Here is an 18,158-nt window from a genome sequence, read left to right as displayed (position 1 = left end):
CCGCGCCTGGTTGGTGCCGTCGAGGCCGGGGGCGCGGCCAGGCCGGGGCCGGCCCGGTAAAGCGGCGGCGCGGGCGAGGCGGCCCCGCACCATGGAGGGGCACCTGGCGCGCTGCAAGATCGTGGTGGTGGGGGACACGCAGTGCGGCAAGACCGCGCTGCTGCACGTCTTCGCCAAGGACTGCTACCCCGAGGTGCGGCGGGGGGCGGCGGGGGGCGGGCCGGGCTCTGCGCCTCGCATCACCTCACCTCTGCTCTCCCCTCCGTCCCCCAGAGCTACGTGCCCACCGTCTTCGAGAACTACACGGCCAGCTTCGAGATCGACAAGCAGCGCACGGAGCTCAACATGTGGGACACCTCAGGTGGGCCGGGGGCTGCGCGGGGGGCGGCGGGGCCGGCCTCGTTCCTCCGACCGACGGTGTCCCCGTTCGCGGAGCCGCCGGGCCGGGCCGTGGCTGGGGCAGGGGCAGCGGCTCCGAGCCCTGCTGGCCTCCCGGCTGGCCTCGGGCAGCGCCGGTGCCGCCGCGCCGGGCGAGCGCTCCCTTGTCCCGCAGCCGCCGCGGCTCTGCGCGGCCTTTCGGTGCTGCACCGATGTGTAGGGAGACAGCGAGGCCGGAGGGGAGCGGGGAGGAGGGAGAGTGCTGCTGGAGGAGGGAGCCCTCGCCTCGGGAGGGATGCCCTGGCCTGTCGTCGCCCGCTTGCACAGAGGCTCTGGGGTTCTCTGGCGCCTTCTCGGCTTGTTTTGGTTTTGCCTCTTTGCGTCCTCAGTTGTGGTTCTGCATGAAGCCTCAGGCACAGCTGTCCCAGCCCACCAAGACCCGTCCTAAAGTTTGTGCTGTCAGTGGATGCACGAGTTGCAAGTGAAGTGCTTGATGCAGAGCTAATAGGAATATTGGCGTCCCACGAAGTTCACATGCACTTTCTAATTTACCTTTGGATTCCTTTGTTCAGGCGGTGCAGCTGAATGCTGTGCTCTGCTGATGAATATACATCGTGCTTGCTGATGCTCTTTCCCCATATTCTCATAATTTCTGGAATCCTGATTACAGATGAAGTCCTCTCAGTGTCCAAGAGCAGTAGTAAATTAAACATTACATAGGACTTTCTTTTCCTGTTGTTCATTCAGATTCCTTGCTGTAATTTTGCATTCATCAAATGACAGTTATAGGATCGGCATACCTCTACCTAGAGTAGTGGCTTTACTGAGTCTTGGACTAGCTCAAACATGTAAAATATGTTTGAGTCTTCCTCAGGAGCTCCCTGACCCAGGACACCTTGCTTTTGCTGATTTTTATTCCCCGAGACAAAAAGGTAATTAGATTAACTTTGCTCACGAGCTGTGTGCTGTGATGTGAGCCACAAGGACACTGGCTCGTGGGGCAGCTGCTGGGGCTGGAGCTGTGGATGAAGTGTTGGCTCTCGGCCTTTGGCCAGGAGCTGTGCTTGAAGCACAGAGTGGTGGTTATGACATGGAAGCTGTTGCATGGTGGTTGGTGCTGGGCTGATGTGTGTTTGAAGCCTCTCAGACGTGGCCACAGTGGACCCATCCTGGCTGACCCGGGGCCTTTGCTGCAGAGGGTTCCTTGAAGCTGCTCAGGGTGCACCAGGACTAAGGGGTGGTCGACCTCACATGTCACTGGGATGCACATGAGTGTACACTCCCAGCTTGTTCACCCCCATGGCTTTGGGGGTTTCCAAACCATGGCCTTCTGCAACTCTGGAAGGAGATGGGGTGGGTTATCTTTGCTAGGCACTGAATGGCTTTGCTCTTGAGTATCTGTACTTGATCTAAAAAACTTCATCTTTGGAGGGTGGGGAAGCACGTTTGAAGCATTGTCTGCTTTTTAGGAATTCTCCAGAATGATTTGCTTTGGTCTTACAAATGTTTAAAGAAAAGGACATGATAAAAAGTCCTTAAAGTATGTATCTGATACCTGCATTGGATGCTGTCACACATTCATTTTTTGCCTTGCGACAAAAGATGTTTTTCCAATATTTATCTCTAGAGCCAAAAGGAAATGGGCTTTGATTCTTTCTCCCTTCTCCTATGAAAAATGTCAGACCTTTTTAACAGCTTTGCTGTAGATAGAGTTCATCAGGTAGTTTTCCAGATAAATTCCCTTTGATTTGAAATACACAGGAGCTAGTTCTTAATAAACAATCCTTCAAAGCACTATATAGCAATTTTCCCTAGTAATCAAACTGAAATTTTTAGCTGTAGACTGCAAACTGCTGTTGAGTTTCCACTACCCTTCAGAGGCCCTTATAAATGGGAGCTTTGGCAAAAGAAGTTTTGCACAATAGTGAGTTGAATCAGCTGAGCTGAAGGGATCAGGAGTAGCTCATTGCCTCCCCCCCCATGGAGAATGACAGGCACCGGTGAGCACTCCCCCTTCTCTCTGTGCTACCTACTCTCTCTTTTAAGCTGCTTTTCATTTAGGTTTATTGTTCATGATAAATTCCATCCCAGCGAGAGTGAAAAGGGAGGTGTTGAGAAAAGGCAATCCTGACATGAGGAGAGGAACACTTTCTGTTTTAAATGCTCTCCATCTCTTAGATAAGTAACTGGAACCAAAATTCCCTCAGAAATCAGCAGAGACCTGGGGAGAGGAGCTGGATATTGTTTTTTAATTTTTTATTAATTCCCCTCACCCCATACTTGGTTGAGGAAGCAGTTGGAGACTGGAAGCTGCACAGAGTGAGCACTCAGCAGTGGGTGGTGGGGAAAGTGCAGTCTGGCCTGGAAAACTCCCTTTGTGATGACTGAGTGTGGCTGCAGTATACCTGGCTACTCAGCCATCCCACTGGTAAGCCCTGTACAGCCCAGGGTGTTGTCTGCTCCATGTGTCCTCTCATCCTGGCTGATGGTAGTGTGTTGGAAAATGCAGCCTTTTGGGCTGAATTGACCCCTCCTGCTAAGTGGCAAACACAGGCTGTGACATTGGCAGCTGGCAGGCAGGAACTCTCATTAGAGGAATATTGACATAGACTGGACAGAAATGATGGAGAACTGAATGGCTCCCAAATTGTATTGGGACCTCTGATTTTCTTTAAATGTCTTTTAACTCTTTGTCCATTGATAAGGTTTTCTGGGGCTGGAGGGTGACTCTGGAGAGTTTCCAGCACTGAGAATCCTTCACAAGGATGAAACCTGTGGTGCTCGGACAGGGCAAATGCTGGGACTCTGCAGAGTCTCAAACGTACCTTAGATCTAGGAATGTACCAGGGAGAAAATCCCGTTGTCCAACATCTGCAGGTGCTGGTTGCATTTCATGTTTGTTTCCATTTGTGTCCCAGCTCGGGACAGACCGTGGGAGTAAAAGTGCTTCAGGTGCCATTTCACAGCATGTCAGGAATGTCCCATCCCTCCTGTCCCCTGGGAAACCTGTGCTACATGCTGTTTGCTAAAGCCTCCATTAAAAAGCAGTTTGACATCCTTGTCTGTGAGGGAAGGGGTGCAGAGCCTGCCAGCTGGATGGGGTAGGCATGGTTGCAGCTCAAGGGAGTGGCCATGCCCTGGTACCTGTGCTCACGAGCCTTACGGAGGACACGGTGCTTTGCTGCTCTTCTTGCTCCTGTTCTGGCAAATTCCTTTGGCTGCCTGTTGGCTGAACATGCTCAGCACAGAAACAACTCCTCTGCACAGTGCTGGTGTCTCGTGGTGGGGGAAACTCCTGTTCAGTCGGATGTCTGACGGCTTGGGAGTGCTGTTCCCAAAGGGCTGGGTGCCTCCCAGACCCGGAGCGCCTGTGCCCCGGACCATCAGGAAGAGCTTTGTTCCTTGGCAGGTGGAGGAGGGTGGATGGCTTGTGATCATTAGCGATGCTCTGCAAGGAGTGGGCGAGTTTCGTTTGAGTGCGTCAGGCCTGGGAGGGAGCACTGCTACCCCTAGGCATGCATGGGCAGGGAGGTTTTCCTCAGCAATGCAATATTGCTTTCCCTGTGGGATCAGGGAGTGTCTGTGGGTCTGCCCAGCTCCAGGAGGTCTCACACTTGAAGTGGAGCTGCCGTGGTGCTCAGCAGGTCTCCAGCAGCCAGAGCCTTCAGTGAGCAGGCTGACCTGCTTCCCAGGGACCAGGGCTGACCTGCTTCCCAGGGACCTGTGCTTGGAGCATTTCCCACCATGACTCTGGCATTGCCACTGAACCCGCTGCCCACACTGGACTGGCCCAAGGCCCTGCCTGTTCTGCAGAGCTTCCCTGGCTCTGGGTGCAAGCAAGGGGACGGAGGAGCTCAAGCCGTGCTGCTGCCCAGTGCCTCGGCAAGGCCAGGGTGCTGCAGCACTGATGCTGGCAGGTCTGAGGCTTTACCCTGTGCCTAGGGTAGACTTTTTGTTCTGTTTTCAGTAATAATGGCGAGGAACCTACACTGTGCCTTGCAGCCTGGACTCCCTTCTTTGCTTCCCAATGCTGGGAGGCTCTGCCTGCCTGCTGTGCCTGTGGCCTCAAAGTGCAGGCAGGCAGAGCAGTGAGTGACCTGAGGCCATTGAGCTGCTTGATGCATCCTTTGCTGATGCAGATCCAGCTGCAGAGTAGAGCTGCCTGCTTCTGGTAGGGACATCTTTGCCAGTGCTCAGTGGCAGACCCAGCCTGGCACTGTGCCTTGCACAAGGTCACTGTTGCCCTGGAAAGGTGCTGGAGGGGACTTTCCTTTGTGGACCGTTGGGATGCAGCATGGTCGAGAGTTGCAGTGTGTGCTACAAGCTGCAGTGCTGCAAAGGTCAGTGCTCACAGGTTCAGCAGTGCCCTGCTCAGCTCACAGCAGAGGAGCTGTGTGGCTGCCAGCCCTCCACAGCCGCTGTCTCTTCAGCAGATGTGCTTTCAAGACAAGAATAACACTGAATTGCAAATCCCCCTCCGCCTTCCTCTTTGCCTGTACTCAGCAAACAGTCTGCCTTGGAATGGCCTGTGTGGGAACCCACAGGCTGTGATAACAGATCCTTCTTTTAAGGGAACTACAGAGGAATGCTGATGAGATTAGAGGGCTGAAAGGGGCTGAGTTTAGCAATGGCATCTCCATGGATGCTGCGGCTGTCTGTGCCTGGATTCCCAGTGTGCAGCTCCAGGATTGGAAGAGGCAGCCATGGCAAAGTGTAAGAACAAGTTCTGTCTCAGAAAGAGTTCAATGCTACTTGCACTCTGCCTCAGAGAGAAAATGTGGAGCTGCCCTTTCCATACTAAAAGAGCTCCTCCCATGCTTCCTGTTGAGACTAAGAGCCCAAAACCAGCATGCTTGCGTTGTGCCTCAGCACAAATACATAGTTAATCCTAAAAATACGTGCAGCTGGGTCACATTCTCACGTAGGTCAGTAACCAGTCAGACAGAACTTTAAAGGGTTGCAGCAGAAGTGCTGATACTGAAGTGGGTGGAGAATGGACCTTGAGAAGACATGACAGGGCAGGACAGTGCCCAGGAGGATCATCCCTCTGGGCTGTGCACGGTGTGGGGGGCATGCTGCAAGGCTGTGTGGCTCAGGGATGGAGGTTGCTTCTTCTGCATCAAGGGCAGCATGCCCTGTGGCATCATCCATCCTTTGTCCCCTACAGATCTGAGAGGCTCGGCCTCTGTGGGGCCATGGGATGTCCTGGGAGTTATGGGGGTGCTGAGGAACATTGCCTTTAGTGACAACCAGCTGACCCTGCTGGCTGCTGTAACCTCGTGGAGAAGGAAGGGTGTTCTCAGGAGTGGATTTGTTCCCAGCTTGGGTGCAGATCCCTTTCCCACAGCGTGGAGGTGATCTGCTCTCTCCTGTGCTCTGCTCTCCCTGCTCCTTTTGCCCCAGATTCTGAAGATAAAATCTCCACTCCATTAAACTTTGCAAGTGTACAGACCCAGCCTTCCCTGTGGGAAGAAACCTTATCTGGCAGCCAAGTGGTTGGGGAGGGATCTAATGCTTGTGAACAGTAAACCTGAAATGTGCAACATTGCATCAAGATAATTGTGTTCATTCGGCCCTGGGACGTGTTCCCCAAGGGCAGAATGTGTACTGGCTGTGCTGTGAGAAGCTGTTGCCACTCTTGGTCCTTGTTGTACCCTATAGGAAGCATGACAGGCAGATTGTGGCAATGCCAGCTGTCCTCGTGACGTGGCAAGAGTGCCAGGAAGGGACTTCTGACCCCCGTTTGTCTCCCTGGTCAGCTGCTGCAGGCATGATTGTGAAAAGGCTGGGTGAGCTCTTCTGCATCTGCAGACCCAGGCCTCCCATGCCAGACACCCGTGATACTCCCCCAGGAGCCAGCAGGGACTTCTACAAGGAGCTTTCAGGGGCTCCTCACGGTTGCTGGAGGAGGTTTGCATCTGAGCAAGCTTCTCTGGGCCACTGGTAGCTGCATATGTGAGGCAGAACACGGGACTGGGATGAGGCAGAAGCACTCTGTGCCTCCTGAGTTGGGGATTCCTCCACCGGTAAATCCAGCAGAACAGCCTCCTCCTGAGGGGCAGGCTTCCAGTAATGAGATCTGGAGAGGGGCCCAGAAATGCCACCTCAGCCTACGCAAACACCATTGCCTTCATCCTGAAGGTATGCCAGCTGGGCTCTTTAGTAATTCACTAATTTTTATACTTGCATTGTAAGAATTAGGAGCAGAGGTTAATTGTCCAAGCTGATGAGTTGTTTTTTTCAGTCGGGCACTTTCCAGAAGAGTATTTATTCTATGTCACGGAGCAGTTTCCTCCTTTCCTATACTTCAGGCGTTTGCAGTGATGTTGCACAAGCAAGACAAATGTCAAAGTCCAGCTGGGACAGAACGTTGTAGAAGTCCTGGCGTTGTTGACTTGGTCCTGCTTTGGCAGCTTTGTCCTTTTACCCAGAGCTTGGCTGGACCGTGGGTGGGATCTGTCTGGCAGAGTGGACATCCTCTGTCATCTCTAAAGGCTGGTGCTCATCTGGCACGACTGTTTGGGGAGGTGACCCAAAACTCTTTGGTTTGTCAGTGCAGCCCTCCAGAAAGCTGGGATTTTCTGTTTCATTCCACAAAGGTTGTTCTTGGCAGCCCCTGCAGAAAGCAGCATGTGCCTCAGCATCGTAAACTCTTAGGGGAGAGTTTACAGTGAGCCCCCCAAGACAAGTGTGCAGCTGAGAAATGTAGGTCTTGGCAGCGCTCATCTCTGTTTTAAGCCAGAGCAGGGCTGTGGGAGCCCCTTGCAGAGCAGATCATGGCTCTGCACATACACTGTCTTTCCTGGTTTGTAATGCCCCATTGTTGGATGGAGGGTGCCTATGTGAGGAGGCTCATTATCTCTGGAACAGCTAATGAGGAACAAATGAAGATTAGCACAACGAAGTATAGATTAAACAGCATATTTCCGTCCCCTGCCCAAGAGTGCCATCTCTGAGCTGCGGTGCCAGGCATTCCAGGATCTACCAGCCATGGGGAAAGAGGAGCTACTCATGCTTGTATCCACCCCTGTGTGAATTTTATTTTTGAGCTGGTTGTTGGCTTGCTCCAATTCTCTCTTTCATCATGAACAGATGCACATAGGTCCTGTTTCTTGCAAACCTGGATGCCAAGTGGGAGAATGACTCATGCAGTAAAGGAAGGCTGAATCTGCAGATGCACCAGCCTTGGGCGCCTGTGTGCATACATGTGTTTGGAAGTGCCAGACTGGGGGTCTCTGGGGTGTCTTGCTGGAATATCTGAAAGGTGTCAAGTGCTCATAATCAATAAAATTGAAGAGCCATAGTTGAAGGCACTGAGGCTTTTGTGGGTTGTTTGGGGTTTTTTTTTTGGGGGGGGGGGTGTGTTTTGTTTTGTTTTTTTAATTGTCATATGCAATGAAAAAGTAATAGATGCAAAACCATCACCCAGACAGAATTTCCTGATTCAGTAGAGATGTCTCCAGAGCAAACTGGGGGTTACCGTGGCTGGGAGCAATGCAGCTCTCCTGCCCCACAGGGCAGCACTGGCTGTGGGTCCCCATTGGTTTCTGTTGATCTCCTGAGGTGGGCAGAAGCTGCTGCTTCTGGCTGTGAGCTGAACTGCCAGCTGAGGTGCCAGGGGTGACTCCTGCTCTATGGAGTTGGAGCAGAAAGTTAATGAATGGGAAGCAAATTTTGAGCTCATTAAAAAGATAAGGTTCTCTACCTTGTGCTTCCCTGCCCTCAGTGTCTCCTGCCAGCATGGGAGTCTCTCCTCCTGTGGTCCCAGGTGATGAGAGCATGATTCCTGGCACTGGGATGAGACAGTGGGGGTCTTGTGGGATAAAGGGGGGCTGCAGCAGCGCTGCCGGCTCTCTGCTGAGGGGCTGGCTGGCTGCTGAGGAGCAGCAGGTTGCTATGATACAGTTTGCTGTGGCAATGTCTGTGCTGAATGAGCCAAAACTACCCCTACAAAAGGAGCATTCCTTGGCTGGGAGGGGGTAGATTTATCTGAAGTGTTTATGTAAAACTGAGAAGCTGCAGGGAGAGGATGTGCGTGGGAACGTTTCCTGCAGCACTAGGGCCCCTGTCTGGAGGCAGACACCCCTGTGTGCGTGGGGGAGAGGGCATGGCTCAGATAAAGGACCAGCCTAATTCAGGCATGCGGATCAGCACTGGATCTCCCATCCCATCCCGTCCTGTCAGCCCATGCCAAACGTGAGACTGAAAACCCTGTTCAAAGGGGAGCTCAGAGCTCCTGTGCTCGGTGCTGCCTGTGAAAGCAGCCATGTGCCGAGCAGGGCTGGGTCATCTCGCTGTTCCACGGGGCCCAAGAGGGAGCAGTGGATGGTGTGACTCTGCCAGGTGTGAACTGCAGCAGTGTGAGCCTGAGGCGGGGTCAGAAATCTCTGTGCCTGGGACACTGAGTTGCCCTGGCTCACCATGCCTGCCTGTCTGGCATCCCTGTCTCCAGAGCTGTCCAAGATGCCACAGGGACTGGCTCCTTTCCATTAGGGAGCATGACTTTCCCTCTAGGAAGAGGGCTGGGCTCTGCAGAGATCAGGGTCTATTTCTTCTGTGCTGATCCCCGCTGCTTCCCTTCCTAGGGACTTTGCAGGGACAGAGACCCGTCTCTCCCCAATGGGAGCAGGGGTGCAGGTGCCTTTGCTCCTGTGGGCTGGCTGTAAGAGCTGCAGACACCCGTAGCCAATTTTGCTGGGAATCCAGCTGCACATCAAATCCAGGGCACCTTCCCCTGGCTGCGTGGGAGTGGCAGGGGCTGGGCTGGTGGGAGTCCCAGAGCTCTGCTGTTGTTGGTACCGTGCTCTGAGCTGGATGCCAGTCTCTGGCAGTGGGCAGGGTTTGGGAAGGCTCCACACAGCCCTCAGCCTGCCCCATGTGGGCTCTGGGCAGAGGCAGGAGCGTCAGGCTCTGCTCCCCAGGCTTAGCCTTGCAGAGGGGCCCAGGGTGTTTGCAGAGCACCTGGTGTGCAGCGCTGTGCTGGGGGACTGTGCCTTACTCTGGGCTGTACCTCAGCTGGGAGCCCCTGTGCACACAGGACCCAGGATTGGAGCTCCTGCGGAGAATCAGCCCATTCTCCTCTCCTTCTTAGCCCAGGCAGATTTCCATCCTTCCGGAAACATAAGCCACCATCATCCATAATTCATCAGGTGCTGAACTTCATCAAGGAGCCACCTGGCACCTGGGCTGCACCCTTCTCCTGGGGTGGGAAAGTGCTGGGTCCAGACATGCCAAGGGGCTGCAGCAGGAAGCGTGTCTAGCTTCCTCGGCCTAGGGTGGGCAATCCTGCTTTTGGAGGAGGCAGATTCAACAAGGACTCTGGTGTCTTTGTTTCCTCTTTTCATAAATAAACATCTGCTTCTCATCCCTCCAGGAAATTTAAGTCATTTGTCTTTGCAATATAAAACCAAAACAGTGTTTTTAAGTAGCAGTGAGCTGGTTGCTCCGTGACTGTTTGCTGAGGTGTCTGCACTCGCCAACAGAATGCACTGCAAATAAAAACCCTATGGCACAATGACTTCAATGCCTGAAATTTGCATTGAAGGTGTGTGCATGCACACATGTGTGTAGTAAAAGCTGTGCAGGATTCAGGCTGGGCTCTTTGCCTGCTCACAGAATTCCTAGGGAATGCAGAATCATCCCCTTCCATTTATACCTTGTTCACCAAATCCTGTCACTTCTTTTATATACCAAAATGAATCTGTCTGACTTTTCCCAGCACAAATCCAGAAAAAAAGGCAATTCGTTTTTACCTGTCACAAATTCTCACAATCTATATGTGAGCTAGCTCTCCTGTATAAAGATAGCAAGAGAGGATAAAAACTAGCAGTAGCATTGCCTGTCTTCTCTCAGCCACACCTTTCCACTGTTAGTGGTGCAGCACTGGCATGACAAGTGATGGAATCCAGGCGTGAGTGTGCTGTGGCACTGCAGCCCTCCTGAGCTCCCTCCTGCGTGAGCAGCATCCCCAGCAGCACAGCTCCACCAGGTCTTGCCAGATGCTCTCTAGAGAGGGAGAGCGATGCAAAACTTCCCTCTTCACTCTATCAAGGGGTAAATATAAGAAAACAAGGACAAAACCTCTGACTTTCATGCCTAAACGAAGAAACTAAAATCCTTTGCAAATCAAACTCTGCTGAACCTTATGGTGTCTGGTCACTGGCCAAGAGCTCGGCTTAACGTCCTTTGTCTTCAACAGAGTGGTCTGCATCATGTGCCAGTGTCTCCAGTTCTTACTGGAGTTAAAGACCTCTGCCTGGTGGAGGGGGCTGAGGTCTCAGCCCGCCCCTTTGGGCCAGAAGCAGTCCGTGGGATGGGACCTGCTCACCGCACTCCTCCCCTCCTCTCCGCAGGCTCCGCGTATTACGACAACGTCCGGCCCTTGGCCTACCCGGACTCGGACGCTGTGCTCATCTGCTTCGACATCAGCCGCCCTGAGACCCTGGACAGTGTGCTCAAGAAGGTGAGTCCCCCGTGCCCTCTGGCCATCGAGAGGGGTGCTCTGCAGCACCTTAGGGCCCACCGTGAGGTCCCTGTGCCCTGAGGCTCTCATCAGGGCTCAAAGCTCTGGCCCTGTGGCCAGGCCTTGGCTGGAGTGTGTGTGCTCAGAGGAGGATGGTCAGGTGTTCTGCTTGATCTGTGCAGAATGCAAGATATTTCCATTTGAAAGGAGCCTGGTGAATGGTGAAGCTCATGGTAGCTTGCAGTATGTGTGTGGAGTCTGTAGTCACACGTACAAGTGTGGGGACAGAGAGAAATGTAGGGCATTTGTTCTGTTTTCCATTAAGACCTTGGAAGATGTTAGGGATCTCTGTTAGCAGAACCACCAGTGCCTATCGATTGCCTGCAGCAGCTGAGGAGTGGCCCCTGGTGCCTGTTTCCAAGCAAGCAGAATGCTCAGTTTTTTGGCTTTCCCCCCAGTTCAGCATCTGCATAGCAAAAAAGACAGCAATCAGTTCTCTATAGCTTGTCAACAGAAATAATGAGCTGTGGCACTGAATTTCAAGCCCATGGATTAATAAGATGAGATGGCACAATGCCACTGTCCTGGAGAGCAGGCAGGGCCCTGAGCCTGCCCCAGCAGAGCTGAGTGGCTGTGCTCTGTGGGAGCAGACAAGAGTTTTCTACCTGCAGCTTAGTGCCTTTCAGCAAAGCTGATATTCCAGCTGGCAGGTCCCAGAGAGCCTCATGGGGCTGGGGATCTGCTGTGGAGCACCCCTGGCTGGTCTCCAGTGGGTCACTTCTGGGAGAAGGTCCCACACAAGGCTTTCCTCTGAGATGGAGTGAAGTCCAGCAACTCAGAATGCTGCTCAGAGGAGTGAGGGTAAGTGGCTTCCAGGTCGATTGCATCCCTTGGTCCTGGCTGTAGCCGGCTTCCTTCCATGAAATTCAGGGAGCTGTGGTTCTGCTCTGCAGGAAAGCATCTGGCAGCTGCATCCTGTCCTGGGAGCCTTGGCTGGCATCTCATTTGTGACACTCTCTGAGACACTGAGGCATGAACAGCATCACAGAGCAGTGGTTCCCGTGGCTGTTCTCCTCAGAGAGCCCCAGGCTGCTAGGGCTGGAATGGCCACGGCCTGAACATGTCACATTGTACTGGCTGGCCTCTTGGCCTCTCCACATTTTGCCAGACGTTGTGCTGAAGCAAGTGCCTCTTACTCAGCTGCTGGGAGGGCTGAGAAGTGAGTCTTTGTCTCAGGAGTGTCCTGGTGAGGGGACAAAGACCCTTCAGATAAATCAGTCAATGGCTCAGTGTTGGCTTCCAGAGCAGGTCCCGGGTACCAAGCAGGCTGGGTTGAGGGAGGGTGTTTTATGTGGACTCAAAGAATTCTCTGCTCAGCACGGGAGTCAGCAGAATAATAATGCAAGTGAATCACTTACACCTTAATGAAATACAAACCCCTCAATAATTAGGTGGGGTTGGGAATTATTTGTCTCTCTGCACACGCTTCATGTGAGTCCATCCTGCTCAGTGTGTGGCTTTCCCCATACAGCCTCACAGATGTTTTGAGTGCTGTTAAGGCAATGTTTTTTTGATATGGTAACTTAAAATAAACCCTAAATCCCAGGAGATTTCTTAAGTACCTCTGAGTAGATGCCTTGTTTCCTTTGGTGCAGGCTCACAGCCTTATGGCAGTGAGGAAAATTCCTAAGACACCATGAAGTTGAAATGGGTTTTAGCTTGTGATATCAGGCAAATAAGGAAAATAACACTTCCTGTTCAAGCCTCAGGCAAAAATTCAGCAGAGGAAATCTTTATTAATGCTGCCCTTCTGATGCCCGGGCCGCTGTACAGCATGTACAGTTGAAAGGGCAGAGCCATCTGAGGGAGTGCAAGCAAGCAGCTCTGCCTTTCATGCAGAGCAAGTTTTCATGGAGTGGTGCTTGGTTCTGACAAGTGTTGATAGCACAGCAGGTCTTGGGCCCCCAGAGGTGTCAGTCATGTAGGGAGAGGGTCACAGCTCTCTCCATAGACCAGGGAGCCTTGTGTCACTACAGAAGCTGTGACCTCTGCCAGGTGTGACCAGACCTTGGAGCTCAAATCCGTCATGTAAATCAGGGTGCTTGAATTCCAGCTCCAGAAGAGCTGGATCTGTTCATTGTGAGGGTGTGCTGGCCTGTGGTTCTCTGTGGCTGCAGCACCATGATCTCCAGCATGCTGCCCAGGGGCTGGGGGTGCCTGAGTCCTGGGGAACCAATGTCCTTGGCAAGCAGATACTTGAAGATATCTAAGACAATCTCCTGGTAAAAAAAAAAGATTTTTCATATTTTGCAGTTGCTTTGGTCTGATACTGGTTGAATGATGTTTGGGTTGTTCTTGGCACTTCCCTCCCCTATGAGGTTGTGGACACTGGACTTGGTGGCTTGGCTGTGGCTTGGTTTTCTTTCTGCTTCTAATTGCCCAGGAAATATGCTTAACCACCAGTCAACATAGCAGGAAATTGCTAATTCCAAGTGATGACTTCAGCTGGGGGTAATCTCTAATTATTTCTTTATTTACTATCTGCTTTCTACTTCAGCACCACTAGATAAGTAACTGGGGCATTGACATGCTGATGGAGCTGTGCAGGTCTCCCCTGGGGGAGGTCACAGGTGATGGATTTATTTACTGCTGCAGACACAGCTGACATCAGGCATTCATTTGGGGAGCTCTGAAAGGAGCCATTTATATGAAGGACATGGATGTTTGCCCTGGCCTTCTCTCCTTTGCTTCAATTCTTTATTTCCCTGGCTATAGCTATGCTCTGAATATCATCATGTCTTTAACATGTGGCTCCCAGTAATAAATAGTGTGTGAGTGTGCAAAGAGCTCCCCACTGGCCAGATCTGGGGTCCCAGATCTGAGCACCAGACTGTGTGGTTGTTGTTTTTCCACAGCCAGGACTGGCCCCCCACAGGGGACCACCGCTGGGATGGGGCAGGTTTGCAGGGCAGAATCTGGAACAAGCGAGCATAAAGTTGTCCAAAGGGGACTCTGGCCATTCCCATCCTTGCCTATGGCCGTCATTAAAGAGTCCTCACGTGCTAATCAGTGTTTGAACAGTTGTGACACCCTGTTTGGAAAAGCCATACACACCAGAGCCTCTCATTTCCTCTGCAGTGGCAAGGGGAAACGCAGGAGTTCTGCCCCAATGCGAAGATTGTGCTGGTTGGCTGCAAGCTGGACATGAGGACAGACCTCAACACCCTGCGGGAGCTCTCCAAGCAGCGCCTCATCCCTGTGACACATGAGCAGGTGTGTTTGGGCAGTGACCCTGCAGGGCTCACCGTACCCAGGTCTTGGTCTGCAGCTGGTTTGATCGTGGCTCAGGGGCTCGGAGCTGCTCAGGTTTACAGCACTCTTGTCCCCAGCTCTGGAAGACCCTGACTTATTCCTGATGCTCTGCTGAGCAGCCAGCCAGTTAGTAGCCAAAAAGTTATTCCTCAGAGCAGGTGGAAATGCCTGATTTGACAAGTTGGACTGGCTAAAGGGGAGTGTTGTCCTTCTGCATCTCCTAGTTCAGCGCAGCTCTTTCTGCTCCCAGTGACTCTCCTACTTGGGTTCTGTGTCGGGGCAAAACTGCAGGGGGGAAGGAAGCCACGGCTGAGGGGCTGCTGCCAGTGGCCTCCAGGGGACCCAGCAGTGTCTCCAGGCTGGCGACAGACCCAGACTCTGTGGTGCAGGGGCTCTGAGCTGCTGCTGTGCCTGGCTCTGTGTTGTGCAGAGCAGGCGACTGTCCAGGTGAGGCGGGCTGCCCAGGTGTCTCAGTTGCAGGGGTGGCCCTGTGTGAATGAGAAAGTGGCAGTAACCCAGGGCCCAGTGGTCGGCAGCACTGTCTGCCCTCACCTCTGCAGCTCTCACAGAGCCTTGCTCTGTGTTTACAGGTGCTGAGGAGCCACTGTGTCCCCATGGTGCCACTGGCAGGGCTGCTGGCTGTGTGAGAGGCTGCTCCTTGGAGAGCAGCGGTGTCCTAACCTTGTTCCCTCTTCCTCCTGCTCTGTGTGGCCTGCAGGGCAGCGCGCTGGCGCGGCAGATCGGGGCAGTGGCCTACGCAGAGTGCTCTTCCAAGGTCTCGGAGGACAGCGTACGGGACGTGTTTCATGTGACCACGCTGGCCTCGGTCAACAGGATGCACAAGAACTTGAAGCGCAGCAACTCCAAACGGGGACTGAAGCGGGCGTCACAGATGCCTGGCAGGACAGACTTACTGAGTGACACAGAGATCAGGAAAGACCGAGCCAAGAGCTGCTCCATCATGTGAAAAGTGGGCTGTAAATAATGTGTGTGTGTTGTCCATTTGTACAGTAACTGGCTGAGACAAGGGCACGGTGCTGGCTGCAGGAGCTAGCCTGCCTTTCCAAAGCCTTTTGCTCAGTCTCTAGGGCTGAGTAAAGGTCCCAGCTGCAAGCAGGGGTGCACGAGTCGCCCTGTACTGTGGAGACTTCTGGGCTGGCTGCTGCTGTGCAGATTGCTTGGGATGAAGGAACCACTTGGCAGAGGAGTATTTGGGTGCTGGAAGGTCTGTGACTGGGTGAAACAAAGTAAAAGGGAGCAATGCTGTGTGTGTGCCACTCTCCTGTACCCACAGCCCAGGCCCTGCCCATGTTCAGCTGTACAGCACACACAGTGTGGGGTGGGGGCTGTGTGGGACCTGGGCTGGAGGGAGGAGGGGGGGTCAGCAGAAGGTACTCTTCCAATCTTCCTTGAGGAGAGAAATGCTGTTTGAGGTGGTGCTGCCCTCAGCCAGGTTGGACAGCAAGTGCCATGGAAGGTGCAGGTCTGGGCCAGAGCTGGGAGGGTGGGCACCCTGGGAAGGAACCTTACCCTGATGAGACACCACAGTAGTCCACCTCCTGCAAAGAAAATAGACAGATGTCTCTTTCCACGGTATTTGAGATACTTGAACAGTATTTGAAATGCAGCTGAGTGGATCTGGCTCCAGGGGAGAGGTCTGTCCCAGTAGATGGATCCGGAGAATCGTGGTTCCCTTCAGCAAGCAAATGCCCCTGGGGAGCTTTGTGTGAGCTGCTGACCCCTGGGCACTCCCTGGGCTCTCCCTGCTGCCGTCGGCCGCGTGTCCTGCGCACACGGCTCCCAACAACAACTGCAATAACGATCCATATCCTGCTCTCCACCCACTTCCAGCTGCACGTTGTATTGCATGGTGCTGTGTTTGTCTGGTATAGATGAGAAAAATGATTTTATGCCTACTGCACCCTGTCTCTGCTGTGGCAGTGGAAGAGGAGGTGCTCCCTGCCCTTGTGCCTTGCTGTCTGGCCTCCTCCCAGCATCTCCCATTGCTTCTGCTGCTGCCCTCTCTGAATGCCTTTGATGACAGTATTAGCCTGGGCTTAATGTCACATGGACACTTTATGGAAAAAAAGAATCTGCTCTGTTGCCAGATCCAACTGTGTCTGCGGGCTACAGGAAAAATAAACATCACTGGAAAATTCGTAGTGCTCGACTGTGTTCATTTTTAATAGTCAAACCACGCATCCCCTCAAAATCTTTTACCGCCCAGCTTCTCTTTGTATCCTAATGTCTCTCTCTAGCTCTTGAAATATGCTTGTGCTATACACTTCAGTGAAAAACCCAGAGGACTTATCTGCATGTATTCATTTTGGAGCTGGAACACCTGTCTTGAATAACCTCTCCCTCTGTCCTGACTCCTTAAATACTGTGGAGCATTTGCAGGTTGTCTGTGCCTGATCCAGCAGTCTGAGCTAACATGAGCTGCCTCTTCCTTCACTGCAGCAATAGCTTTTGACTCAATATTTTGTGTCTGCTCTCACTCCCAGGTCTTAGACTGCAGCTGCACGGTGAAGGCATTTTGGGGAATTGGAGCTGCTGATTTACCAGGACAAGAAAAGCTCCATCAGTGACTGGACACTTGGGCTGTGTGCAGGTTGCAAGAGCATGAAAATGCCCAGCTGCAGTCTGGAAGGAGGAGGAACTGAGCAAGGCAGTATGTCAAGAACAACCCTCAGCATTCCTGATGCTTTTTTTGCGCTCTCTAGGGTCCCCAGAGCCTTTGCAAACGTTGTTGAACAAAACCAGATCCCTCCTTGGATTGTAGCAGTCAATGGCACGTAAGTGTCACTGCCACTCCCCATAACCTGTCTGCAGTTGTTCTCACCATCCTCATGTGACACAGTGCTGCACTCTTCCTGGCAGGCTGCTGCTCCCTGAGAGCTCAGCCAGGGTTTCCTAGGACCATGCGATTCATCGCATCCCGGAGTCCATTCCGGACAGCCCCGCGGTCTGGCTCTGGCAGCCGGCAGCGTTACAGCGCAGTGCTGGCAAGGAAGGCAGAGAAGGGTCTCTCATGAGGGTTTGAGAGGGCTTTAACCACATCCTGTCCCCGCTCAGAGGCAGAGAGCCCGCGTGGGCTGACCGCGGGGTGGTTTTGTCAGGGGCCCAGGGGCGGTCCCTGGGCGGGGTTGGGGTACAGGAGCAAATAGGGAGAAGCTGAGGGAGTGGCCAGGGCTAGGGAGGGAGCAGGGGGACCATACAGAATCGGGGGGTTAACCGGCCGCCCCAACACAGTCGCTGGGACTTCCTTCTTTCCACATGCTCGCAGCAGCGTTTGGCCAGCGCGTTCCCTTCTACTGTGCTCTAGCATCTTTTAGGCTTTTGAATCTAATGTGGCAGTCTCTACAAAAGCACTTTCTGGGTCACTGATTAAACTCGCGGTGGCTCAACATGAACTTGTTAGCTCACCCTATAAGCAAATCCTTCATTCCAGGATCCATCCTGAGGGGCTGTGCAGGGCAGCACCCCCTCCCCGAGGGCTTTCACCACATGCACTGCTGCAGTGTGGGCACAGAACATCAGACTCAACCTCCCAAGGCACAGCTCAGGGAGAGGTGGGAGCCTCAGCACCACCCGTTCCAGTGTTTGGAGCTGTTCTGTGTCGTGCTGGGGGAGGCACAGTGCTGGCAGCATAGGGAAAGCAGAACAGATGAGTTCATTGAGACTTGCAGCTCAGTAAGGGCTTCATGAACAAGGTCAGTTGCAATCAGGGGAATCTACACCCCCACAAGATGCTCCCCCAGTAAGGGAAGTAGGACATGAACTCCAAATTGCCTCCATGAAGAGGCAGCTGCATTCTCCATGGTCTTCCCTCTGCTTTCCACGGCCATGTGACATCTCCCGTGCACATTCAGGTGAAGCTGCAGTGCCAGAAAAGCAGCTGCTGTTTGGGGATACACAAAAAGGATGGGATGAAAACTTCTTGTTCTGGTTTTGTTAATTTGTTTTCTGCACTGGAGGGAAATGTCATTTCTACCCATCTCCCACA

At 53.1% G+C, this 18,158-nt stretch overlaps 1 protein-coding gene across 1 annotated transcript; it reads left to right on the top strand.

The window, feature by feature from the left end:
- Positions 1-32: 32 nt before the first annotated feature.
- RND2 (Rho family GTPase 2) lies at positions 33-16,310 on the top strand. The gene is made up of 5 exons (XM_042027809.1): positions 33-193; positions 274-361; positions 10,731-10,840; positions 13,979-14,113; positions 14,871-16,310. The coding sequence occupies exons 1-5, from the start codon at positions 92-94 to the stop codon at positions 15,117-15,119; spliced, it is 684 nt and encodes a 227-aa protein (XP_041883743.1). The 5' UTR covers positions 33-91; the 3' UTR covers positions 15,120-16,310.
- The last annotated feature ends 1,848 nt before the right edge of the window (positions 16,311-18,158 follow it).

Source organism: Corvus kubaryi, unplaced genomic scaffold, assembly GCF_017639235.1.
Source record: "Corvus kubaryi isolate FWS band 111438036 unplaced genomic scaffold, C.kubaryi_AGA036_p1.0 37301, whole genome shotgun sequence".
Taxonomy (NCBI): Eukaryota; Metazoa; Chordata; class Aves; order Passeriformes; family Corvidae; genus Corvus; species Corvus kubaryi.
Note: the sequence above shows the minus strand (reverse complement) of the source record. Positions and strands in the feature narration are given on the sequence as shown.

What these genes read in the sequence shown, in the direction of transcription:
- RND2 (XM_042027809.1), top strand. Translation starts at nt 92, where the DNA reads ATGGAGGGGCACCTGGCGCGCTGCAAGATCGTGGTGGTGGGGGACACG. An exon ending in CCAAGGACTGCTACCCCGAG is followed by an intron (nt 194 to 273) that starts GTGCGGCGGGGG and finishes TCCGTCCCCCAG; the next exon opens with AGCTACGTGCCCACCGTCTT. An exon ending in CAACATGTGGGACACCTCAG is followed by an intron (nt 362 to 10,730) that starts GTGGGCCGGGGG and finishes TCCTCTCCGCAG; the next exon opens with GCTCCGCGTATTACGACAAC.